The sequence below is a fragment of the Lynx canadensis genome, chromosome D1 (genome assembly GCF_007474595.2).
Source record: "Lynx canadensis isolate LIC74 chromosome D1, mLynCan4.pri.v2, whole genome shotgun sequence".
Taxonomy (NCBI): Eukaryota; Metazoa; Chordata; class Mammalia; order Carnivora; family Felidae; genus Lynx; species Lynx canadensis.
Genome location: NC_044312.2, coordinates 928,836 through 956,592, shown reverse-complemented (window position 1 = coordinate 956,592; position 27,757 = coordinate 928,836). Strand labels below are relative to the sequence as shown.

Below are 27,757 nucleotides of genomic sequence, written 5' to 3'. Positions count from 1 at the left end.
ATGGGACCTCAGCCATCGACCAGATCTGGGACAGTAAGCCGGGCCCAAGGAGGAGTCCCCCACCACTGCCTGCGTTCCACCTCCTCAGCTCACCAACGCCCACGCAGCAAAGCCATCACACTCGTTTTTAAATCCCAATGCAGATTTACCAAATTTGTTTTAATATGGATTTTAATAATTTCTATAATATAAGGGCACCTGGGTGGCTCAGGTGGTTAAGCGTCCAACTTTGGCTCAGGTCATGATCTCACGGTTTGTGGGTTCGAGCCCCACGTCAGGATCTGTGCTGACAGCTCGGAGCCTGGAGCCTGCTTTGAATTCTGTGCCTCCCTCTCCCTCTGCCCCTCCCCTGCTTGCACTCTCTCTCTCTCTCTCTCCCTCTCAAAAATAAACATTAAAAGAAAAAAATAGTATCTATAATATAAAAGCAACTAGATACTGTCATCTAAAAGAATTTCATAGGTCACATTAAACACTTCTTAGTAATCTGTTTTATGAATTCAATTTTTTATTTAACAGCTAACATCTGAGTGCTTACAGGGTGACAGACACTACCAGTTATGTACATTAACTCATTTAAATCTCATAAGGCATATAGAAAATAATTTTTAAGAGAAAAAAATGGTGCAATCTTTTTAAAGAACTTTATTAAGATGTTTCTCACAAATTAAGAAAAAGCTTATGTACCAGTAAGAAAAACACACTTATTTCAAAACACAAATGAAAAAACACCAGAGAGAATTTGGCACCAGGATTTGGGGCAAGTCCAGAGCTCCTGGTGTCCGTTTCTTTTACACTACATGCTAATGCAGCACTCAAAGCCTCCAGAAAGAATTCCAACACCAGGCACTGCTGCAGTGACTCCCCAGCGCTGAGGCTACGCCTGTGCTCACACACGTACGGCACTAGGGCCCGCCAAACGGAAACCTCCCCTTTTGTAGCAATAAAGACTAGCATTAAATAGGATAAATGATACTATTTTTTGAAACAAGACCACTAGTACCAAAGCAGATTACAAGTGTCATAATTAAAGAACAATCTTTCTATATTCCGGATGGCTTCAAATGTTCAACAATGTTTTCGACACTTTTCTATATAAGCAAACATACGGTTTTTCTTTTATGAGAGAAAGGTCCGGACGGTGCCCTTGATTATACCCCTGCAAATGGGGCATTTTCTGAGGGAAGGGGCGCAGTCTTGGCACACCACCAGGTGGCCGCAGGGAATGAACACTATGGACACTTCTCGGTCCAGGCACACTTTGCAGGTTCTTTCCTCCTGCAGCCTCCTCAGCTGCTCTTCCAGCGACAGACCTGAGACGAACAGAACACCTGAGTGAAATTCAGTTCCTACTTAATTCCCGTTAGAAATTTTAACCACGGTAATATTTCAGGTTGGTCTCGGGTCTGAATTTTGTTTTACCTGAAACATCTTCTGTTGGAATATACTTCATGTTCTTGTCCACTAAGGAAAGAAAAACAACAAAAAGCATTATTCCACCAAACAGAAGGTGGCTTCACCTGCTCGTTCTTTCCCACCCGCTGTCTAGTGAACACAGGTTCTACCTACAGACTGTCAGGAAGCACGTAGCCCTACTACGTCCGTGATGAAATCTTCCTTTTCTTAGAGCGAGTTACATTTATCGACTACAGTTTGTGAATTACATTTATCTTGTTTGTCAAACTTCAAAGTGAACATCATCTGAAAGGTTTCTAAAATAATTTTACCAAAAACTCACCAAATAAGTTCTTATATAATGTAGGGTCAATTTCTTTTAAGCAGCTTTTGAAGATGTTGGCAGCAGCATTTCCTTTGACCAAAACGGTATCAATCAGTTCTCTTGCTTGCAAAGGTATCTGTGTTTTTTGCTTAATAATATCATGTTCCTGTTTATTAATGACATTGGCCTTTAAAAGATTATCCAGGATAGGAAGCACACACGTCAACTGTTGAAAAAGAGCCATTCTGTTCCTCCGAATTAATGACAGATCATCTTCATTTAAAAAAGAAAAAAGGAAAAAAATCCGTTAGATTTTAAAACGTTCCAACCGTGTGCACACACACAGTCACTAACAACCAAGCCTACAAACAGTTCAGGCAGTAAATACATAGGAGCTTGAAAAAGAAGCACAAAATTACCTGTTTGCGATTTAATGCCTATCATCTAGAAAACTTCTGGAAGATACAGCTAGGGCATATTGTGTAGTGCACACAACACACAGTGTCTGTTCCTGTCACTTCTAAAAGTCTACATACTTACATGTCTCATGACCCTGCTACCTAAGAGAATTTTAAAGGACAGTAGAAACTTCCCACCTCTACTTTTCCACCCCCCAGGAAAACTGATAACACTGACTTAAGTTTTTTTAACGTTTATTTTTGAGAGATCGCACACACGCAAGTGGAGGAAGGGCACAGAGGGAGGGAGACACAGAATCCGAAGCAGGTTCCAAGCTCCGAGCTGTCAGCACACAGCCTGAAGTGGAACTCGAACCCAAGAACTGTGGGACCATGACCTGAGCTGAAGTCGGACACTTTACCGACTGAGCCGCGCAGGCGCCCCTGATAATACTGACTTCTATTTGCATTACATCACTTTAATTTCATTAGCACTTTCATATCAACTGCCTTATTTGATAAAAAGATCCCGTCAGGTAAACAAGGCAGGTATGACGGTTCTCACTTTCAAATACGGACACCACCGCCTCAGCAACGACTGCCGTCCCTGCGGCCAGAGAAAGCACCGGCAGCAGAGCCAGCATCCCAGCAGAGAGCTCCTCCCTCCGAGTCCATGGCTACCACGGAGCCTCCCCCCCCCCCCCCCCCGGCCAGGCCCCCTGGCTGCCTGCCCTGAGCGCGACCCCTTCCGGGTCAATCGAGTGAACACGAGGCGTCTTCAGGTGCTTGCAGCTTCTCCCTTCATCCTAGAGCGACCCACACAGCGTGTGCCACTGTCATCTCCACTCCACAGGGGACACGGCCGACGTCTGGTTACGGAAACTGCAGCGTGTGACTGACAGAGCCCGGATTTAAACACAAATCTGTACCAACTGAGAAACCAGACCTGAAATACTTTCCTACGTGACAGAGTAAGGTCCTCAACTCCTCCTGTGGTTCCTCACAAGCTCCAGCCTAAACCCCAGTGGGCGCTACAGACACCACCTCCCTCCCCTCTGCCGGCTCAACTCGGGGCCTCCCCTACACCCCACACCGAGTCTGGGAGCCCCGAGCAAGCACCACAGCCGGCACAGTACTTGACACAGGTGCTCGCGCTCAGTTAACACTGCAGAAGGAGTGATCACTCGGGGGGCTTAGCCTGACGTGGACGGACACCAAGATAGTGCCCTTGCACCGGAGCTGCTCACCAAGTCCTAGGACTTCATCACTAGCTCTATTTTCTGTATAAGGACCACTCAGCAAGGATCAGAGAGTTAAAATACTGCTTTAAGAGTACGATTTGAAGAAGGTGATCTTAAAAAAAAAACAAAAACACAACCTGCACTCAACTTTAAAATCTTCCTTTCTCAAAACAATTTAAAATTGTTCTATATCAAGAAGAAAAGCAATACGGCTCAAGAAAAGTGACGCTAAGATCCTCTGATTAGCATAAGTCTCAGGTGTTACTGAAAGATAAACGTATTTTAGAAAGCCTAGAAAGCCACGGTCAATGATCGTCAGCACAGCCCACAGGGCAGAAGGAGACGACGCGCAGCCGCCAGCAGTGAGCAGAGGCGGGTAGGCCTGCATCGGGTCACCCAGTCCCAGGATCCTCATGGCAATAAGGCAGGTGACTAACACTCCCCAATACCTGATGCCAGCTCTTCAGTTTGTCTTTCCTTCTCTTCTTCTCTGGTCTCATCTTCAGCATCAAGAAGTGCCAACACAATATCACTGACTGTTTTGTAATTCTCCCCGCTCGTCAGGATCTTGCTCTGAACGGTCTGCTTCACCAGGTTTCTACTGAAGCCCATCTCCAAGGCCGCTTTCACCACGGGTGTGTTCATCATGACGGCATCTTCGGAGGAATTTTCTCCAGGCCCAAAATGAACAACTATTTGAAAAGACAGGTTACCAATGGTAAGTTCCACAAACATAAAAATACGGAGAAAAACAGTATGTCCCTTACCAGGCATATATCCTGGTAAGGGATATGAGCTATATGCACCAATTACCTATAATTCCAACAAAAGTATCAACTCAAGAAGGTTCAAGTGAGACTGTAATAACAAGTGAGACTATAACAAGTGTAATACACTTTTCCAAAATATCACTTCCTGGGCTGTGTCCTGGAACCTACTTGATGAGAGACTCGCTAAGGACAGCACTTAGGAATTCATGTCTTTTTTAAATCCCCGAAATGATTCTGAGGCACGGCCATTTTGGGGAACCAATACACTATACAAACGTAGGTATAGTCCAGGAAAGCGGGGGGGATCAACAAAGACTTCATTAAAGATGGCATCAGAGTTTGGACTTGAAGGATAAACAGCATCTACAGAGGTGAACAGACAAATCAGAACAATATGGGAAGGAGAGTGACATGGGAGACCAGTTTGTGCAAAATAGGTCTCAAGATGTAAAATGTGGGTGAAGAAGTAATGTGATATCAGACAGTGACAGGTGTGGAAAACAAGAAAACCAGTAAGATAAACTAGGAGGCAGGTAGACAATGGAAATGATGGGGGGGAGGGGGTGGCCAGGAAAGCATTACCAGGGAACAGGGACACTTGCGTGAAAATTACAAAGAAACCTGACTGCCACCTACTGGAGAACTGGCATAATAACAACTCCCTTGTTCAAACATCTGGGGAAAAGCTGTCTGAAGGTAACACCAGAACACACATGGGAACCAGAAGGAGGAGCTCCAGGAGTACTGGAAAAAAATCTCTAGGCAAACAGAAAAGCAACCGTAAAAGCCCTAAACAAGACAAAAATCATCTCAATGTATACAAGAAGTGTATAAGTGACAAGTAGTCAAGAGATACAATGATCCCCAGATCATGTAGAGCCTTGCACATTTGTATTTTACTATGTGCTAGAATGTTATGCAAACACTTTAAGCAGAAGAAAGATGAAATTTGATTTGTTTTTCCCAAAGGTGACTCTGGCAGCTCTGTGATCAACTCTCATGAGGTAGGATGGGATGAAGAGACCAATCAGGACACTATCACAGACAGTGATGACAGGTCTCCATCAGGTGGACGGGGGCACTGAGATCTGGGTGGGGCACAGGCAATGAAGGCACGTGGACGGTCGTGCTGGGCAGGGGCACCGAGATCTGGGGCACAGTATGAAGGCAGGAGATGGAAAGACCTCCACGGATTAAATATACAAAGTAAAGAGAAAAACTGGGATGATGCCTACCCAGAGTCAACTTTTTGACCTTAACAGGTGGGGGCCGTTAACAGAGCTAGGGAAGACCAGACAAGGAACAAATCCAAGGGATGACGGACAAGAGAAAAGATTTACTTTGGTCATATTAACCCTGAAATACCCACCATAGTCAAGTAGAGATTCAAACATGCAGGTGGACATGCCAGCCTGAAGCTCATAAAATGAAGAGATAAATTTGGGCCAAGTGTCGAGGGATACTCTATCATTTGTGGTTTGAAAAAGGAGCCACAAAGGAGACTGTTCATGATTAAGCAGAGAAATCGCGGAAAACCAACAATGTGGTGTCCAGGAAGCCAAGCAGAGAAGATGTCTTAAGAAGGATGCAGAACAATCATGTCAGCAAGACTTCTGAGTAAGATGTCCCCCCACACGTATCTTGACTCAACAGCAACTTGGAATCCACCTGTCAACAACAGCGCTTCTGAGCAAGCTTTGAGATGCAGGCAGATTTTGAAACCCCAGTGGAGTACAAAACCAAGAACTGTTTTAACAAGACGGGCGGGCACCCGCAGGGCTGACAGTCCTGGCTACAGCCCCACGCACAACTCCATACCCTTCAGGACGTGGATACAGGCCATCTGGCTTGGTCCTGCACCAGCACCCCCCACGTCTTGGTCCTACACCAGCACCCCACACGGCCTGACCCTGCACCAGCACCCCCCACGGCCTGACCCTGCACCAGCATCCCCCACGGCCTGACCCTGCACCAGCACCCCCCACGTCTTGGTCCTGCACCAGCACCCCACACGGCCTGACCCTGCACCAGAATCCCACCACACACAGAATGAGGAGGAGCTAGGCCTACCCACGCTTTGGCACAGAGACAGGTCTGTAGACACTGAAACTGCCTGTGAACTGGATGTGGCATAGTCTGGGAGCCACGAGAGAGAAACACACCAAATTCAGTCAAAATGCAGACTACGAAAGGACCTCGTAAAGAGGCTCCAACCTATCCCAGCTGCAATCTGCAGACAGGCCTGCTAGCCCCGGGACCCAGCAAGAGACACCCCCAGTACACACCTAGAGTGCCTGAGGGACCCCTGTACTTGGCTCCAGCTCCCCTACTCTCGGTCCACAGCAATACAACTGGCATGGGACACTCCTGTCTCCACCTCAGAAGATCTTGAAACGGCTCCAGCCTCCAAATGCAATCAGGAAACAGTCCTGCCCCCCAAGCCATCTAGCAGGAGACAAGGCCACCTGTGTCTCCACAGCCAGGTCTACAGACCTCAATCTTGGCTGTAGGACCTGAAACAGCCCTGGGACTCAGTTCCAACCCCTCTCAGCCACTGTCCAGGGCCAGTCCCGCCGCGCCAGGAACCCATCCGTGACCAAACAGGAGCCCTCCCGAGGACCCAGAGGGAGCCACACCCATCTGTGTATATGGTAACGGTCGTGCTGTCTGAGGACCCAACCGTGGACACTGAAGCAGACCCTCATCCCAACATCCTACGGAAGAATGTACTGGCAGTGGAGGCAGTACCGCCCAACAAGGGACGGACCAGACAGGATCCGTGCCAACCCCAGCCGCTGGAAACAAGACCAACCACGGATTCCACCACAGACCTAGCAACAGCTTTGAAACTGGCTCCAACCAAGCATCGGCCAAGGGAAAAGACAGGAAAAGGTCTTTATCTGCCAAAAACCAGCGTGAAGACCAGAAAAGATGGTTCTTCCTTCAAATGCGGACACCACCGAAATGCTACTCAGATCATGCAAAACAGGCAAAAGGACAACACCAAAGAAAACCAATAAAGGTCCAGGAATTTACCCCAAAGAAATGAATAGAGATCTACAATTTGTTATCATCTTACACTTAATGAAATTTAAGAGAACAAAGGAAGGCAACTAAATGAAATAATACGTGAACAAAATCAGAAATTTAATAAACAGAAACCACACACACAAAAAAAAAATCCTAGGGCTGAAAAATACACTGAAAAATTCAGCACAGGTCTTTAGTAACTGCCTTGACCACGGAGAAGAAAGAATCTGAGAGTGAAGGGAGATTATCTGAAATTAGCCGGTTATAGGAACAAAAAAGTGAAGAAAGCCTATGTGAATTACAGGACACCACCGAACAAGTGAATATCCCATCACAGGGGTTCCAGAAGAGAAAAAGCAGGAGAAAACTTATTTAAAGAAATAATAACTAAAAAGTCCCAAATCAGGAGACAGATATGGATACCCAGTATTATCCATGGATACCCACGGATAAAAAAATCCAGTATCCATGGATACAGTAAAATCCGAGAACCCTGAACATGATCAACCCAAACATTCCTCTAGATCGGCAATAATCAAAATGTTAAGAGTCAAAGATAAAGAGGGAACTTTGAAAACTGAGGGAAAAAAAGATTCCTTGTATACAAGGGGCACCCTCAGGCTGCCTGCAGACTCTGGAGAAACCCTGCAGGCCAGGTGAGACTGACAGGATACATTAAAGAGTGAAAAGACAACAACCACACTAAGAATCACTGCAAAACTGTCCTTCAGAAAATAAGAAAAGGTAAAAACATTCCAGACAAAAGTTGAAGGAGTTATTCACCCTAGACCTGCCCCACAAGTAATGCTAAAGGGAGTTGGGCAAGCTGAAGGGACACTCAGTAACACGAAAACATATACAAGCACACAATTTACTGGTGAAGGTAGACAATCAGTCAAATTCAGGATTCCCTACCATGTAACCATTCCTCTGGTATAAAAGCTAAAGGACAGTGACAATAATAAGTACAGCTAGGAGCACCTGAGTGGCTCAGTCGGTTAAGCACCCGACTCTTGACCTCAGCTCTGGTCTTAATCTCAGGGTTGTGAGTTCAAGTTCCATGATGAGTGTGGAGCCTACTTAAAAAATAACTAAGTAAATAATACCTATAGCTAAAATAACTTGAATAGATACAAAATAGGAAAAGATATGAAGTATGGCATCAACGGTGTAAAATGTACCGTAAAGACAATAAAAGTGTAAGTTGTAACCAGCTTAAAACAGACTTACATCTATACTTTGTTTTAGGTTAAGCCTCATGTGAACACAAAGAAAAAACCTAGAATAGATACACAAAATGTAAAGAAAAGTTAATTAAAAGCATACCACTACAAAAAATAAATTAAAAAGAACTGCAGCCAGAGAGGAAGAAATGAACAAAGGAATTCAAATGTCTTTACGTTACCAGTAATGACTTTAAAACGTAAATGAACTAAGTTCTCTAATTAAAAGACACAGAACAGTTGAATATTTTTTAAAAAACAAAAAACAGGGGCGCCTGGGTGGCGCAGTCGGTTAAGCGTCCGACTTCAGCCAGGTCACGATCTTGCGGTCCGTGAGTTCGAGCCCCGCGTCGGGCTCTGGGCTGATGGCTCGGAGCCTGGAGCCTGTTTCCGATTCTGTGTCTCCCTCTCTCTCTGCCCCTCCCCCGTTCGTGCTCTGTCTCTCTCTGTCCCAAAAATAAATAAACGTTGAAAAAAAAAAAATTTAAAAAAAAAAAAAAACAAAAAACAAAAAAGAATGCAAAAAAAGAATGAACTAAAGCCCATGGTGGGCAGAAAGAAGACAATATTAAAGATTAAAGCAGAAGTAAGTGACACAAAAACTGTAAAGACCATAGGAAAAAACAGTGACACTAACAGTTGGGTTTTTTTGAAAAGATATACAAAAACATGACAAACCTCTAGCAAGACTAACCTAGAAAAAAAGACTCATACAAAAATATAAATGAAAGAGAACACATTAAAACACATCCAAAAATGCAGAAGATCCTAAGAGACTACTGTGAACATTACAAACTAAACAATCTATATGAAATGGATAAATCCCTAAAAACCTACAACGTAACCACGACTGAAATCAGGAAAACATAAAATATCTGAACCAATAACAACTAAGATGACTGAAGCAGTAATAAAAACCTCACAACAAAGAAAAGTCAAGTATTAGATGACTGAATTCATGAATTCTACCAAATATTTTAAAAAGGATTAACACCAATCCTTCTCAAACTCTTTCAAAAAGATGAAGAGAGGGAACGATCCTAAACTCATTTCATGAGGCAGCATGACACTAAAGATAGATAAGGACACTACATGAATAGGAACCACAGGCCAATATCCTTAATGAACACAGACACTAAAATTCTTGGGGACGGTGAGGGCTAAAATGGCAGTGGAGTAGGCGGACCCCAGGCTCATCTCATCCCTCCAACACAACTCGGTAACTATCAAATTATCCTCCATATCCAGAAATCAACCTCAAGACTAACAGAACAAACTCCACAACTCAAGGGAGAGAAGAAATCACAACTGAGGAAGGTAACAAGTGTACAGACGTGGTTTGGGGGGAAATGGATCACAGGTGCTGTGGATGGGGGGCGGGGGTTGGGCATGGTCGCAGAGAAGGGAGAGAGAGAGAGAGAGAGGAACACACAGGTGAATGCACAAGGAGAACGTTTCCCCAAAGCCAATGGCTTGGAAAATCAGAGGGGCTGATTTTCATGAATTCTTACCACCAGGAGGGCTTAAAGCCTGGAGTTTCAAAGGTCAGAGGGCCTGGCTGGGATGAAGCCTGTAAGAGTTACCTGGGGAGAAGGCAGGCAAACAACCTGGAGGCGGACAGCATGGAAACAGGATCTGAAAAATGCCTGGGGCACACGTGGCTTCCCTGTGAGGCAGCATTCTGGGAGACGGGGGGAAAAAGCAGCCAGCTCCCTCCCAGGGGAAAAAGCAGCCAGCTGCTGCCATTTCCCTCCCCTGCCTCTCAGCATCGACAGACTCAGCCACCTGCAGTAAACAGCACAGCGCCCACACTGGCTGCCTAGCCTGCTTACACCAGATCCCACGCCCCTGCGCTCCGCCAGTACTACCCTTCTCAGTCAGGTTTGCCTCAGTCCCCGTGTGGGCGACTCCTTCCTCAGAAGACAGACAGAAACACCTGCCCACACCACATAGAAAACACCCACCCACACCACATCTCCGAACCAGAGAGCTCTGCAGAGCTTTAGTTCCAATGGAGGTGGTGACAGGTCTCACTTCACAAGCAGACCAGAGTAAACATCGTTAAAACTCGCTACGCTCAGGCCAGGGACCAAACACTGCCCACAGCCCTGCAAGAAACATTAAAGGGGACTCTGAGTGGAAAGGAGAGACCAAAAGCGACAAACATAACAAAGGAACAGAGAAAACCTCCAGAAACAAAGTAATAAAAAAGCACTGAATTCCTATTTATTGACAATTATTCTGAATGTAAATGTACTAAAGTCTCCAGTAAAAAAAATAAATAAATAAATAAGGTATCAGAATGGATTAAACAACAACAACAACAACAACAACAACACACAAGATTTATCTATATGCTGACTATAAGACTTTTGGACCTAAAGACACCTGCAGATTCAAAGCAGGATAGAGGGGCGACTGGGTGGCTCAGTTGGTTACGTGGTTGAGATCATGATCTCATGGTTCATGAGTTCAAGTCCCACGTCAGGCTCTGTGCTGACAGCTCGGAGCCTGGCGCCTGCTTTGGACTGTGTGTCTCCCCCCCTCTCTGCCCCTCTCCTGCTTGTGCTCGCTCTCACTCTCGTTGACTCTCAAAAATAAATAAAAAAACATTTAAAAAATTTTTTTAAAAAGTGGGGACAGAGAAACATTTATCATGCAAATGGCGTCTAAAGAAAACGGTCTAAACGTCTAAAGAAATGGTAGCAGTACTTATATAAAACTAGATTTTAAACAGAAGACTGTAACAACAGATGAAGAAAGGCATTATATCATAACAAAGGAGACAATCAACAAGATAACAACTATATATTTATGTCCCCAACACGGGAGCACCCAAATATATAAAACTATTAATAACAGAAAGGGACTCATTGATTATAGTTCTATAATAGTAGAGGACTCTAACACCCCACTTACATCAATGGACACATCACCTAAACAGAATTATATGTTAAATATTATTTAATGTCAAACTGGTTTCCATACAACACCCAGACCTCATCCCAACAGGTGCCCTCCTCAATGCCCATCACCACTTTCCCCTCTTCCCCACCCCCCATCAACCCTCAGTTTGTTCTCAGTATTTAAGAGTCTCTTAAAACACACATACTTTCCAAGTGCACACGGGACATTCTCCAGAAGAGATCAGATATTAGGTCACAAATCAACAAGCACAAAAAAGTGAGATCATCATGCATGTGTTCTGACAACACTGCTATGAAATTAGAAGTCAACAGCAAGAAAAAACTAAAAGACCACAAATACACGGAGGCTAAAGAACATGCTACCAGGGGTACCAGGGTGGGCTCAGTCAGTTAAGCACCCAACTTTGATTTCAGCTCAGGTCATGAGCTCACAATTCTTGAGATGGAGGCCTGTGCCTGCTTGGGATTCTCAGTCTCCCCTGTCTCTGCCCCTCCCCCCTGCTCATGCTCGTGCACTCTTCCTCTCTCTAAAATTAAATAAACGTTAAAAAAAGAAAAAAAAAAAGAACATGCTCAAGAAGCAAGAAAAATCTCCAATACATAACCAAACATTACACCTAAAGGAGCTAGAAAAAGAACTACAAAGTCTAAAGGCAGCACAAAAAGGGAAACAATAAAGATCAGAGCAGAAACAAATGATATAGAAACTAAAAAAATTGAACAGATCAATGAAACCAGGAGCTGGTTCTTTGAAAAACTTAGTTAAAAGTGATAACCCCCCAGCCAGACTTATCAAAAAGAAAAGAAAGAGAAAGGACCTAAAAATAAATAAAATCACAAATGAGAGAGGAAAAAGAACCAACACCACAGAAATACAAACAAGTATAACAGAATATGATGAACAACTATATGCAACAAATTGGACAACCCTGAAAGAAATGGATAAATTCCTAGGAACATATAAACTACCTAAACTGAAACAGGAAGAATAGAATACTTGAAGAGACCAATAACCAGCAAAGGAATTCAATCAGTAATTCGAAAACTCCCCACAAACACAAGTCCAGGGCCGGATGGCTTCCCAGGTGAGTTCTTACCAACATTTGAAGATGAGTGAATACTATTCTTCTCAGACTATTCCAAAAAATAAAAGGGGAAGGAAAATTTCCAAATTCCTTTTATTAGTCCAGCTTTACCCTGATACCAAAATCAGACAAAAACTCCACTAAAGACAATTACAAGCCAATACGCCTGATGAACATGGTTGCAAAATTCTCCACAAAATATGAGCAAATCAAATCCAACAATACATTAAAACAATCATTCACCATGATCAAGTGAGATTTATTCCTGGGTTGCAACGATAGTTCAATATTCACAAATCACTCAATTTGATACACCACATTAATAAAAGGTAAGAACAATATGATCTTTTCAACAGACACAGAAAAAGCATCTGACAAAATATAACATCCATTCATGAAAAAAGCCTCAATAAAGTAGGTTTGGAAGCAATACAACTCAACATCATCAAGGCCATATATGAAAATCCCACAGCTACTATCATAATCAAGGAAGAAAAACTGAGAGCTTTCCCTCTATTGTCAGGAAGACAGGGATGTCCACTCTCACCTTGTTATTTAATACAGTACTAGAAGTCCTAGCCACAGCAATTAATCAACAAAAAGAAATAAGTCATCCAGATCAGCAATGAAGAGGTCAAACTTTCACTATGTGCAGATACCATGACACTCTAGATAGAAAACCCAAAAGACTCCAGCAAACAACTGCTAGAACTGATACACAAGTTCAGTGAAGTCACAGGATACAAAATCAATGTACCGAAATCTGTTGCATTTCTATACATCAATAATTAAAAAGAAAGAAAAATTCAGGAATCAATCCCATTTAAAATTGCATCAAGAATAAGACACCTAGGAATAAACCTAACCAAAGAGATGAAGTATCTGTACTCTGAAAACTATAAAATACTGATGAAACAAACCGAAGATGAGACAAAAGAAATGGGAAAACATTCCATACTCAAGGATCATAAAAACAAATATTGTGAAAACGTCAATACTACCCAAAGCAATCTAAACATTTGCAATCTCTAACCACAAGAGACCCCCAATAGCAAAAGCAACCTTGGAAAACAAAACAAACAAACAAACAAAAAAAAAAACACAAAAAAACAATGCTGGAAACATCACAATTCCGGACTTCAAGTTCTATAACACAGCTGTAGTAACGGAAACACTACGGAACTGGCACAAAAGTAGACACATCTCACAATGAAACAAATAGAAAACCCAGAAATGGACCCACCACGATATGGTCAATTAATCTGTGTCAAAGCAGGAAAGAATATCCAATGGGAAGAAGAATGTCCCTTCAACAAATGGTGTTGGGAAAACTGGATGGCAACATGCAAAAGAATGAAACTGGACCACTTTTCAGCCAAACTAAATTCAAAATGGATGAAAGACTAAAGTGAGACAGGAAACCATGAAAATTCTAGAGAACACACGCAACAACCTCTGACATCTGCCATACCAACTTGTTAGATATGTCTCCTGAGGCAAGGAAAATAAAAGCAAAAATAATCTATGGGGACATCATCAAAAGGCTTCTGCAAAGGAAGCAATCAAAAAAACTAATAGGCAACCTAAAGAGAAAATATTTGCAAATGACGTTATCTAATAAAGCTTTAGTGTCCAAAACATATAAAAAAAAACTTGTAAAAAAAAAAAAAAAAGGCAGAAGACACCTGGGTGGCTCAGTTGGTGAAGCGTCCGACTTTGGCTCGGGTCATGATCTGGTGGCTTGGGGGTTCGAGCCCCAAATCAGGCTCTGTGCTGACAGCTCAGAGCCTGGAGCCTGCTTCAGATTCTGTGTCTCCCTCTCTCTCTGTCCCTCCCCTGCTCACACTCTGTCTCTCAAAAATAAACATTAAAAAAAATTTTTTTTAATGGGCAGAAGACATGAATAGACATTTCCCCAAAGAAGACATCCAGATGGCTAACAGACACATGAAAAGATGCTCAACAGCACTCATCATCACAGAAATACAAATCAAAACCACAATGAGGTATCACCTCACACTGGTCAGAATGGCTAAAATTAACACAGAAAACAACAGATGTTGCACTGATGATGGTGCAAAAGCAAACTGGTGCAGCCACTCTGGAAAACAGTATGGAGGTCCCTCAAAAAGTTATAAATAGAACTATTCTACCATCCAGCAATTGTGCTACTAGGTATTTACCCAAAGGATACAGATACACTAATTCCAAGGGATAGATGCACCCCAATGTTTACAGCAGCACTATCAACAACAGGTGAATTATGGAAACAGCCCAAGTGTCCACCAACTGATGAATGAAGAAATAAGATGTGGTATGTATACGTAATAGAGTATTACTCAGCCATCAAAAAGAATGAGATCTTGCCACGTGCAACAACATGGATAGACCTAGAGTGTATTACGCTAAGCAAAGTTAAGTCAGAAGGACAAATATCATATGGTTTTACTCATGTGAAATTTAAGAAACAAACAAGAAAATGGAAGAAAATAGACAGCCAACCAAGAAGTAGACTCTTAACTACAGAGAACAGACTGATGGTCACCAGAGTAAGGGTGGGTGGGGGGATGGTGAAAACAGGTAATGGGGATAAGCGGAGGGACACTTGCTATGATGAGCACCGGGTGATGTGGGGAAGTGTCGAATCACTATACTGTACACCTGAAACTAGTGTATGATAATACACTATACATATGTTAATGGGAATTTAAATAAAAACTTAAAAAAAAATTATCAACAAAATACTACCAAACTGAATTCAACAGCCTATTAAAAAGATCACATAGGGGCGCCTGGGTGGCTCAGTCGGTTGGGCGTCCGACTCCGGCTCAGGTCACGATCTCGCGGTCCGTGAGTTCGAGCCCCGCATCGGGCTCTGTGCTGACTGCTCAGAGCCTGGAGCCTGTTTCAGATTCTGTGTCTCCCTCTCTCTCTGACCCTCCCCCATTCATGCTCTCTGTCTCTCCCTGTCTCAAAAATAAATAAACATTAAAAAAAATTTTTTTTTAAAAAAAAGATCACATGTGATGAAGTGGGATTCATCCCAGGGATGCAAGGATAGTTCAACATATGCAAATCAGTAAGCACGATAAACAACATTAATAGAAAAAAGGATAAAAAGCGCATGATCCTTTCAATACTCAATAGATGCAAAATTTGAGAAATCTGCATGTGAAAGGCAACACCCTTTCACAACAAAAGTTCTCAACAAATTGCATACAGAAAGGACAAACATGGACATGGAAGGACACAACATGAAAGCCATATATAACAAACCTGCAGCTAACATGCTAAATGGTGAAAAGCTAGAAGCTTTTCCTCTAAAATCAGGAATAAAACAAGGGTATCCACTCTCCCCACTTTTATTAGTACTGGAAGTCCTAGCCATAGCAATTAGACAAGAAGAGAAATAAAAATGAAGTTTTAATTGTGTATGTTTGAAGATGACATGATCTTATATATTCAAAATCCTAAAGACTCCAACAAAAAAGTTACAATAAGCAAATTCACAAAGCTGTAGAACTAAAAAGTCACATTTCTGTACACTAACAACATAGTAACTGAAAGAAAAAAATCCCATTTATAATAGCATTAAAGCAACTGTATCTCAATAAAACAATAAAATACTTAAGAAAAATATTTAGCCCGGGGGGTTAAAGATCTGTACACTGACACGGATTTAAAAAAAACAAAAAACTGGAAGACAAAAATAAGTGGAAAGATATGCCATGTTCACGAACTGGAAAAATACTGTTAAAATATCCATACTACCCAAAGCCATCCACAGAGTCCATGCAATCCCTATCAAAATCCCAATGTTACTTTTTCACAGAAATAGAAAAGAAAAATTCTCAAATTCATCCCAAACAGCCAAAGCAATCATCACGGAGGAAAAAAACAAAAACAAAAAAAAAAACAACCAAACCTGGAGGCATCACACTTCCCGATTTCAAACTTAATCAAAAAGCTACAGGAATCAGAACAGTATGGTACTGGATGAGAGAGAGACATATAAGGCCCATAGAACAGAACAGAGAGCTCAGAAAAACAATAAATTTGTGCACATAGTTAACTAATATTTCACAAGGGAGCCAAAAACATTCAACAGGGAAAAGCGAGTCTTTTCAACAAAGTGCTGGGAAAACGAGAGACTCATATGTAAAAGAATGAAATTGGACCCAAACCTTCTACCACCACAAAAATTAACTCAAAATGGATTAAAGAGTTAAATATAAGCTCTGACACCATTCAACTCCTAGGAGGAAATACAGATAAAAAGATCCCAGACACTGGCTGTGACCAGAATTTTTTGGATAGGACGCTAAAAAGCCCAAGAAACAAAAGCAAAAACCAGTCAAGGGCACTGTATCAAATTAAAAAGTATCTGCAAGAAAGTATCTGCAAACATGTATGAGAGAAGTGGTTAATATCGAAAAGTATATGAACTCCCAGAACTCCAAGGGAAAAAAAAAAAAAAATTTTAAACATGGGCAGAGGAGCTGAAGGTATTTTTCCAAAGACATACAGATGGCCAAGAGACACATGAAAAGATGCTCAACATCACCAATCAATGGGAAATGCAAATCAAAACCACAATGAGGTATCACCTCACACCTGTTGAAATGTCTAGAATCAAAAAGACAAGAAAAAACAAGTGCTAGTAAGAATGCAGAAAAGGGAACCCTGGTGCACTGTTGGTGGACATGTAAATTGATGCAGCCACTGTGGATAAAATCATGGAAGATTCCTGAAAACATTACAAACAGAACCTCCCAAGGATCCAGCAATCCCACTTCGGCATATGTACCGGAAGGAAGTGGAATCACTCTGTCCAACATTTATCTGCACTCCCGTGTGTACTGCAGCAAGATTCACAACAGCCAATTCATGACGACCTCTAAGTGTCCATCAACAGATATGAATACAGAAAATGGAGGCACACGCATACGCACACAGCGGAGTATCATTAACCCACAAAAAAGAAGGAAACCCTACCGTTTGCAACACGGATGGACTTTATCAGAGGAGTACGCTGTGAGGATCTGATGTACGGTGTATTGACGACAGCTGACAGCACTGTATTACACACTCTGAAGTCACTAAAAAAGTAACCCTTAAACGCGCGTATCTCACAAAAAAACTGAAATTACGTGAGGAGACCAATGTGTTCATCTTAATGTGGCTCAACTGTGCACTTCACACCCTAGACTTACATGGTGCTGCGTGTCAATTACATCCCAATAAAGCTGGGACGAAAGGGATGAAGCACTGAACTGTTTCTAAGGCTGAGGACAGATCAGTACATTTACTGAGCTGGTGGTTCTTGGTGACCATGACAAGAACAGCCTACAGTCGAGTAAGTTGAAGAAAAAATGACAAAGAAGAGCGTAAGCTCAGATTAAATTCTTCCTTTGTTGTAAAAGGAAGCCAAGAAGTGAGACAACAGCTAGAAGACAACACAGGTGCAAGAAAAGGTCCTGTTAGGGTGGCGACGGCACAGAAAGTTTGCACGATGAAGTAAGTAACTTGGAGACAGAAAGGGAAGGTCACTGCCCCAGCCAAGATCTTAACACTGGCAGCAGGTCTGAGATACGAGGACAAAGGCCAAGTGCAAGAGCTGGCCTCAGTCCTTTCAAGAGGGAATGGACAGGAGACGTTAGGATGGCCTGCGGACGCTGACTCTGCTAGGGGAGACGGAGCAGTTCTCTCTGCACCCGTGAAGCAAGGCTATGAGCTGACAGGAAGTCAGGGAAGAGGGTGTCGAAACTTAGGGAGAGAGGCAATGTCATTTTCTGAGGGAATCACGCCAGGGCGGCCCAAGACCACTCGGCCCCGGTAGCTTTTCCAGTTCTAACATACAGGAAGGAGTTATGTCAAACACCAATTCCAAACCCTCAACAACCCTCCCATGTCATGGTTCCCAAGACCCATATGCATCACGGTCACCTCGTTCTGGTCCTGCTGCAATTGTGACAATATTCCTTTCAGTGGCGTACCACCAACAGAACACCCCTTTCTCAGTGCAGGGCAGAAACCATGGACTGTCACCTTCACTATTTTGGACACACTAACGTATGTAACTTACATATGTTAACTAAATGCCTATCCTTGCACTAGAATACTACATACCTCATAACTAACTAACATGTAGCGTAAGTCTTCCATCGTGTCAACTGACCCTTTTCAAAAACACCAGCTCGTGGCAAGCTTCCCCTCTACGGGGGGGCGTATTGCTCACACCTCTAATCTGGTACCTGTGAGCTACCTGTGATGCTCAGGTCTCTTCTGCAGGCGTCTGGTCTCCCCAGTTGCAACGTCAGCACTTTAAGAACAAAGATTAGTATACCTGCCAGAATCCTCTAAAAGGGTCATGAATCTTAGTACATACGTCGTATTTGTTAACTTCCCTACACTTTTTCCTATGTCCTCATAAATCAAATTCTCTTTACATCCTTTCATGTTTAACATTCTTATAAAAATGTCCACTCTATATTTGGAATATTTTCATACGTACTTGGTGGATCAGTATTTTCATCTCCAGGAGTATCTGAAGTTGACAAAAGCTATGAAACAAAAGAAAAATTAATAGGTAAAATCGGAACTCTCAAACAACCTTGAACAGCGCACCATTAAGATCAGTGTACCTTGAGTAATGTACATAATCATCCGACAACTAGATAATTTATAAACTTACTTTGCTTTGTTTCACCTTAACCACCATAAAAATCCCCATAAACTTCACCTACTTCCAAATTAAAGTTCAAGTATTTCTGTAGCTTCAGGAAAGGAGGAACAAATATGAATGGCTTCTCATTCCACTGAAAAGGTGTATTTCAGCTAGGTCACTGTCAGTGATTCCAAACTCCTAACAAGTTGGTTGGTTTGTTTTTTCTTGAAAAGATAGAGGAAACACTACAGATCCTCCTCCAATTGCACCACAAATCTGTACAGGAGCAGAATGATTTTTCAAAAGACTAAAAGCAAAAAACCTTTTCTAAAAAGCCTTGAACAACGTAGTTACAAAAAGTAAAATTACAGATCTCACTAATTGGATATAAATCAACCATAATTTACAGGAAAACAGATGTAAATATTATTCATAATAATTTTTGGTTATTATTATTTAAGAGAATTCAGTGTTGCCAAATATAACTTACTCACCTGCTCAAGAAGGTGAGGGTATCGAGCTTGAATCTCATCAACAAAATCCTGCCCCTTCATGCGAATCAAGAACTCACATCTAAAAAAAAGGAGAAAAATTACTTTTAACAAGTATTATATACCAAAAATATAACCTGATCATTCTAGAAAAGTGGCTTTCAAACTCTGTGTCCCCAAGTATAAATATTTTACATCACAACACAAATATGTATGCATTTGTACATATCAAACAGAAAAAAAAAATCCTCGTATAACACTACTATCTCTTACTACGTATTGATGCATTCTGGTATTTTCTATTTAACCACATTAACACACAACAACAATGAAAGGGTTTGAAACTCAAAGGGAGCACAAGGTAAACCTTGAAAAATGCTGTTCTGGTCAGTTCATTTTTGGGGTTTCACATAGTCTCAGAAACTGTAATTTGCTATTTCTAAGATATAGTCTTTCACAACAAAGTAATTAACAATCTTTCTCCAGGGTCCACTCTTCCATTATATGTGATTACATGTGAAGCACAAACCCTCCCTCTAAAAAATACGCAAGTATTTCTATCTACATACAGTGTCTCCCAAATTCTTGCTTACAAACCACAACTTGTTAAAGAAGTTCCCAGTAACCTGCATTCCATTCCTTTTGTTTTTCAATAAATCGGTTCTAAACAACTCAATACCCATTTGCAAAAAACAAACAAACAAACAAAAAAAACCCTCCACCTTTGTTTGCCATACTACAGGCAAAAGTCAACTAACAAAGAAACACAGAACTAAGCTTTAAGCCTAAGGCAATGTAACTTCTAGAACAAAAACAGTAGAAAATTCTCTCGTCCCTAGGTCAATTAAGACTTCTTAGCAAAGAGATCAAAAGCATAATCCAGATAAAACTGAAAAACTACCATCCTTAAAACCCACTGTTAAAACAATGAAAAGACCAGCCACAAGCCGAAAGCTGGCTGGCAAAACGCTCTCGATAAAGAACGTGTACCCAGAATTTAAGAACTTTTCAAAGCTTAATAATTAAAACTAAAATGGGCAAAAAGATTTGGACATTTCACCAAAAAACATATGTAGATGACAAATAAGAAGCTCACCATCATTAACCATTAAGGAAATGCTCGCTGAAATCGCAGCGAAATACCACGACACACCTCCGAGAACGGCTAAAATAAAACCACCTGCTGATCCCAATCTCAGGGAAGAACGTGAGCACCTGGGGATCTCCCACACCGCGGGCGGGCTTCCGAAAACAATAGAGGGGTTCTCAGGAATTTAAAACTTGCCATACAACTCACCAATCTCACGCCCAACTACCCACCCAAGCAAAAAGGAAAACGTACGTTCCCAAGTGTTTACAGTGGCTTTATTCAGTATCACTCCACGGTGAGAAAAACCCAAATGCCCTTCACCTGGTGACTGGGTAAAATCAACAGACGTCATCCAGGCTTGCTCAAAACTTAAGTTTATTGTCAATGAGATAAAACAGCTGGTTGTCACTATGTTCTCGGTCTTCACACGGTTTTAATTTATTTTTATTCTGGGACCAATCAATTTATATTCCTGATGATTACAGCAGGAAGTAAAATGAACCCTGCTTAATATATCTCCCCTCCTCTAATAAATCTGACAAAGACACATTTGTCTTAGTCACTGCTATGTCTCCGGTATCTACGATAGCATCCAGCAGGCACTCAAATATTTGACGAATGAACTGTTACAATACAGTGATTAGCAATTAATCCATTTTGGTTTCTCATTTACTGAGATTAAAGGTTATCCCCAATTGAAATTTGCTGTTTTCAGACGGTTTACTAAAAGCACCCTGTCTTTTCCCTTATTTAGCCATCTAAAAACACAAATGACAGAAATAAACCAAGGTTTGGTTTGGTTTGGTTTTACTTTATAAAGGACAAAATGTAGTAATTCAAACACTGGAACAGGAAAGCTGTTTTTGTTTTTTTCATACAGTATTAAATTTCAAATTACGTGTACACAACCCCCTGGAGCTAGGCATAATCAAATCATTTAAAATTCTGACAATATGCTTTTTCCTACATACGTAACTTAACCAAGATATAGGTCACTTTGAGAGTTAAAAAGTCAAATGTTCTATTATGAATTTAAAGATAAAATTTTAAAACACAACTTTTAACAACGTGCTGATCCATAATAAAATATTTCTTACTTCAGGTTTCTTTTTTACTGTATCACACAAAAATGACAAAAGGATGTTTCAATTTCTTCAAGGGGTTCAAGAGACGACTCATTACTGTGAAAGGCACTCACAGGTCACAACACTGTGCTGTGCAATCCCACCTACATGAGGTAACTAGCTCAGTCAGATTCAGAGACAGGAAGGAGAGTCCTGGTGGGAGCAATGGGTACAGGTGACAGCTTGGGAAGGTGAGAAAATCTGGAAATGGAGGGTGGTAATGACGAACAACGATGTGATTGCACTTAATGCCACAGAACTACAGACTTAAAAATGGTAAAAATGGTAAAAGTGATAAATTTTGTTATGTGTTCTTAACCACAATGTAAAAAAATTGTCTAATCCAACGCCCCCATTATAGAGATGAGGACAGAGTTTCAAATGGGTCACACGACGTCCATCCAAGTTCACACAGCTCCTCAAAAACGAAAAATTTCTAGTTCTATTTCCACTAACAACAGGGCCTCTCAATTCTTTGTAGGCAACAGTATAAAACAAGAGACACCACTAGAGACACCGTGACTAACAGGAGATGAGCAACAGATCACAGATAACCCGTAAAGGGGGCACCCGGGGGGTTCAGTCAGTAAAGCATCCAATGTCAGTTCAGGTCATGCTCCCACGGTTCCGGAGTTCGAGGTCCCGCACTGGGCTCTCTGCTGTCAGCACAAAGCCTGCTTCAGATCCTCTATCCCCATCCCTCTCTGCCCCTGAGCAGCATATTCTCTCTCTCAAAATAAATAAATACAGTTAAAAAAAAAAAAAAAAGATAAACCGTAGAGAAAAAAATAATTTACAATCATAACCAAACTTAATCAGCTTTTATTCTATGTATTTTTAGGTCTTCTCTAAACCATTTTATGTCCCTTCTTATTCTTTTTTTTTTTTTCCTATGTATGTTCTTTCGTGCTACTTTACACATCCTTGTAATCCTTAAGATTTCTTTTTTTTTTTTTTTAATTTTTTTTTTTCAACGTTTATTTATTTTTGGGACAGAGAGAGACAGAGCATGAACGGGGGAGGGGCAGAGAGAGAGGGAGACACAGAATCGGAAACAGGCTCCAGGCTCCGAGTCATCAGCCCAGAGCCCGACGCGGGGCTCGAACTCACGGACCGCGAGATCGCGACCTGGCTGAAGTCGGACGCTTAACCGACTGCGCCACCCAGGCGCCCCCTTAAGATTTCTTTAAAGCAAAATGGGAACCTCATAAATAAAACGCAGGGCCAAAATGGTAAACCAATCATCAAGAGTAAGTTAAACTACATCCTGAATACATGGCTTACAAAAGAACAGAACATTCTGAAACACTTTTCATCAAAATAATTAACGCTAACTAACATTCGGGGTTTTAAAATGTTCCCCAATGGCATAAAAGCAGCTTTGATATACTGAAACGTAAACATAAACCACTCAAGGACGTCTACCCCTTGTAAGCCCAGGGTTTTGTGCAGAAATACCTTCCAGAAGAATTACCTTGGAAACCACTTGGCGTGCTCCACCCACGGGTCGTCTCCAGATTCCCAACACCTTAAGCCACCATCACAACAAAAGCATTTGACGTCATCATTGCGACCTGAAGAAAACAGACCGAAGTTCAACATGCAGGTTCTAATACGTAAACAGAAGTGAACGGGAGAAAACACACAGCTGTGCTAGGCTCTCACCCACGTAATAGAAGCCGGCACTGGCGAGCTGCTCGGGTTGGACCGGGACGCTCGACGGCCAGCACACGAACGTTCTCAGCCGAGCCGCGTGCGTCTGCATGCTCAGGTTTGAAATGCTAAACCTCAGCGTCTCCAGAGAATTTTCCAGAAACGGGCAGTTGGGAAAATGTCTCCGATGCTCTGACAGAGCGTCATCCTTCGGCTCCCAGTTACTGAGAGTGCCACCGCAAGCAAAGCAGGCCACCTTGTCCCCAGGCCCTATGTAATAGAAGCCGGCTCTCGCCAACTCTGAGGGTGACAAGAAGGTTAATGGCCACATGTGGTAAGTCAGAAATCGAGCTTCCTCAGTACTCATCGCGTAACTGTAGGGGTTAGTCCTCAACGGGGAGAAGTCTTCGAGTGCTCTAGAATTCACAGGGTTTGGTGAAAGGTTGGAATGAGAACCACTGAATGTGCCGTGTTCCAAAGTGGGAGACAGCAAATGCGGAAAACTGTTTCTCATTGGAGAAGCATTCTTAGAGGTGGATTCCAGACTAGTAAGAGAAACCAGACTGTGAATAAAACTACAGCTGGGATACAGCTGTTTATGCTTTTCAATAGGACTGTCTCCATGCTTCCAGTTGTCCAGCATCAGGCCACAGCAGAAGCATCTAACCTTGTCCTTCACACCAGTGTAGTAAAACCCAGCACGCGCGAGACTCCTTTCTGAGACAGGAACACCGGCGGGAAACGTCGAATACGTGGACATCCTATACAGTTCACATGAAAGGTCATACTGTATTCTTTGTTTGCTGCTGACTGTCCGATTTGCGAAGATCGTGCTATCTTCCATCGTACTCTTAATTCTCTGACAAGAAGAACCTGGCACGAGTCTCTGGGAAGTAGTTTTGTGCATGAGTGATTTCACTTTTTGATGGCTAAAAACCTTCACATGAAATTTCTCAACTCTTCGCCCTGTATTAGTTTTTTTTGTTGCTGTTGTTTTACCGTAAAAAAGAATCAAATAAGGTCCTACTTATGTGAAGTTCACCACACCCTCTTTACAGGATTTATACCTGAGTTTACACTCAGGTGGGATGAATATCTTTCCTTAAGTAGCAAGGTACTATTTAGTACTGTTTAAGACTATAACATCATTTGGTGTTATACTAACATAAAGGCCTCAAAGAAGCTGATACACGAAAGTATGTTAAAACTGCTGGATTCTGCAAGGAGGCTGATATTCCCCAAATTCCAAATTAACAACGTACCTTAACTATGCCTTTACTCTTAGTTATAAGGTACAAAGCCTGTTTATCAAGACAATTACTGATTATGCCTCAAGAAGGAAAACCTATACTCAGATTTCTTTCAAGCACTTTAACATTTTTTTAAAAACTTGTTTTATTCTAATAAACAAAAATTAATGTCTTCATAGAGTCATATTATCTAAAAGCTAATTTCACATAGGTTATCACAATATTCACTTAAGTGGGTTACATTAACTTCAGTACCTACTTCTGGGGATATCAACACCCACAAGCTTTATTGAACCTATAGCCTGTTTAGCGTGTATGATGTCAAAGGAAACGAAATCTCCCTAAAGCGAACTCTTCCACCTTGGTTAAATATTGTCTATATCTGTTTCTATTTCCTGCAGCATCGTTATGTTGTCTTTCTTCCTAACTCTGCCTACCAATTTATTATACTTGACCAGTCGAAGGTATTTTCTTCATCAACTACTGAACCATAAAATTCCCATGAGAGAAACTTCTACACTGCATTTAAAAAGCCAATAAACTATCTTTCATTTAGAAATCATGTATATAAAATATTCATTTTGTAGAGATAAATCAACTTACGAAGATAACAGCTTACTGTTTCTAGTGTTACCACAAATGCTTAACAAAACATCATAAACAGAATTACTATTTGCGCACATGTACCAGTAACTGACCCTACCAGGCTTCTTTCTGAAAACGCTTAATGTTTTAAAACTGTAATTCACACACAAAATTACACTCTATAGAATTCAAACTACATCCCTTTATAAAGTTCCTCCGTAATGGGACTCTCCATAACGGGATTACTGCAGGGGAAAGAAATGGGTGGGGGGAGGGGGAGTCGACTCTTCAAGGCTGAAAATCTGGAAAGAAGAAAAAAGCTATTTTAGAAAACTGTACTTTCATGGTAAACAAAACTAATAGACTGTTCAGGGTATTCAGTAAGTCTAAAAACGATTTACACTTCAGATAACTCCAGAAACAGTCACCAAAATTTTCCAACTAGAAAAACTCTTAAAATAAATGCAACATACCCCATGAGCACTGATTATACCTTTTTTAAAAATAATTTTAGAGGGGCGCCTGGGTGGCGCAGTCGGTTAAGCGTCCGACTTCAGCCAGGTCACGATCTCGCGGTCCGTGAGTTCGAGCCCCGCGTCGGGCTCTGGGCTGATGGCTCGGAGCCTGGAGCCTGTTTCCGATTCTGTGTCTCCCTCTCTCTCTGCCCCTCCCCCGTTCATGCTCTGTCTCTGTCTCAAAAATAAATAAAACGTTAAAAAAAATTTTTTTTTAATAAAAAAATAATTTTAGTATTTATTTCTCTGTTCCTTTTTTAAAAATGTTTATTTTGAGAGGGAGACACAGACGAGCAGGCGAGGGGCGGAGAGAAGACCAGAATCTCCAGCAGGCTCCACCCCAGCAGAGCCCCAGGCAGGGCTGGATCCCACGATCCCGGGAGCACCACCTGAGCGGAAATCAAGAGTCCCGCGCCTAACCGACGGAGCCACCCAGGCGCCCCAGCACTAGGATGATTTGTAAAACACAAACAGTGCTGAGGACAGACATTAGCACCTAGAAAGCTACGCTGCTGTTGGTCCCCCCACTTCTGGTGACCACTTCTAACAGCTTCAGGACACGTCTGGCAGTTTGCCGGACGCAAAAGACGGCAGCGGAGGAGGGAGCCTGCGGTCCCTAAGAGGCACACGAACAGCAGTAACCTGACAGTCACGCTGTGCTAATGCCGAGTCTCTGCAGGGCCAGGCGACTGGCAGTTAAGAAGAGAGGCAGCGAGAGCTCGCCCCTCTCAACACCTCACCCGCGCGCACAGAGCAGCCAGAAAACCCGCACACACCGCGGCCCGCGCGAGGCTTCCCTCACCTCGGACCCCGCCCTCCCGGGGCCGCGGGCGAAGGAGCCCCCCCCCGCCCCGCGCCGCCCTCAGCCGGCCGCGGGACCCCGCGCGCCCCAGACCCCGCCCTCCCGAGGCCGCAGCCGAGAGACGCCCTGCGGCCCGCCCCCGCCCTCCCGAGGCCGCGACCGAGGGACCCCGCACGCCCCGGACCCCGCTCTCCTGATCCTGAGGCCGCGGCCGAGGGACCCCGCCCTCCGCAGGCCGCAGCCGAGGGACCCGGCGGCCCGCCCCCAGCGCCCCGGACCCCGCCCTCCCGAGGCCGCAGCCGAGGGACCCGGCGGCCCGGCCCCCCGCACCCCAGATCCCGCGACCCGGACCCCGCCCTCCGGAGACCGCAACCGAAAGACCCCGCACCTCAGGTCTCGCGCCCGGAACCCCGCCCTCCAGAGGCTGCAGCCGACCAGCCCCCGCGGGGACGCTGAGCGCGCGGCTCTGCCGGAGTCCGACCGACGATGCGGGGGCGGCGGCCGGAGCGCACCTCCCGGCAGCTCGGCTCTGACTCCCCTCGCCCTCGCGAGCCTCGGGGCCGGGCTCTCGAGCCGCACGGGAGCGTCGGCGACCGAGAGCACAGAGCCCAGGCGCCTGGCCGAGGGACCCGCGGCCTTCCCCTCCCCCCACCCAGCCTGCGCGCCCCGACCGCCCCGAACCCGCCCCGCACCCAGACTGGGGCCGCCCTCACCGCGGACACGGCGCGCCGGCCTCCAGAGGGCCCGAGCGGCGGCGTCCACCGGAGATGCGGCCGGCCGGCACCGCTCCGGCGTCCCGAGCCCCCGCCCAGGCGGGGCACGCGCTGACGCGCGCTGACGTCAGCACGACGCCGGGGTTCGCGTGAGAGGGCGGGGCCTCACGCCAGCTGGCGCCCCGGACTCACTTCCTCCCGAGGGGCGGGGCACGCCCCGCGGAATTCCTCCGGAGCTGCGTCGGCGCCTGCTTCTGCGCCTGCGCCTGCGCTTGCGCTTGCGCTGTGGGCGCCCGCGCCTTAGGATGGTCGCGGGTTGCGGGGACTTTCGCTCGGCCGGGCTGGGCGGACGGGGCAGTCCCAGCGGTACGCGGACGAGTGTCAGGCCGCTAATCTTGCAGTCGGGACTTTGTACTCTCTCGGGAATCCCGTCTATTCATAATCGCTCAGTGTGTCCTTTTGTTCTTAAACTG

General features: G+C 43.6%; 2 protein-coding genes across 2 annotated transcripts; one reads left to right on the top strand and one right to left on the bottom strand.

Annotated features, from left to right (window-relative positions):
* Positions 1-488: 488 nt before the first annotated feature.
* Positions 489-27,377, bottom strand: BIRC2 (baculoviral IAP repeat containing 2). Its single transcript, XM_030330860.1, has 9 exons — positions 27,285-27,377; positions 23,432-25,556; positions 23,241-23,340; positions 19,556-19,634; positions 18,909-18,957; positions 3,809-4,051; positions 1,739-1,993; positions 1,423-1,464; positions 489-1,313 (listed from the first exon to the last, which is right to left on the bottom strand). Exons 2-9 carry the CDS (start codon positions 24,324-24,326, stop codon positions 1,120-1,122), a joined length of 1,857 nt encoding a protein of 618 aa, XP_030186720.1. The 5' UTR covers positions 24,327-25,556; positions 27,285-27,377; the 3' UTR covers positions 489-1,119.
* LOC115525293 (proline-rich protein 2-like) lies at positions 26,432-27,409 on the top strand. The gene has a single exon (XM_030332419.1). It carries the CDS (start codon positions 26,432-26,434, stop codon positions 27,407-27,409), a length of 978 nt encoding a protein of 325 aa, XP_030188279.1.
* Positions 27,410-27,757: the final 348 nt, after the last annotated feature.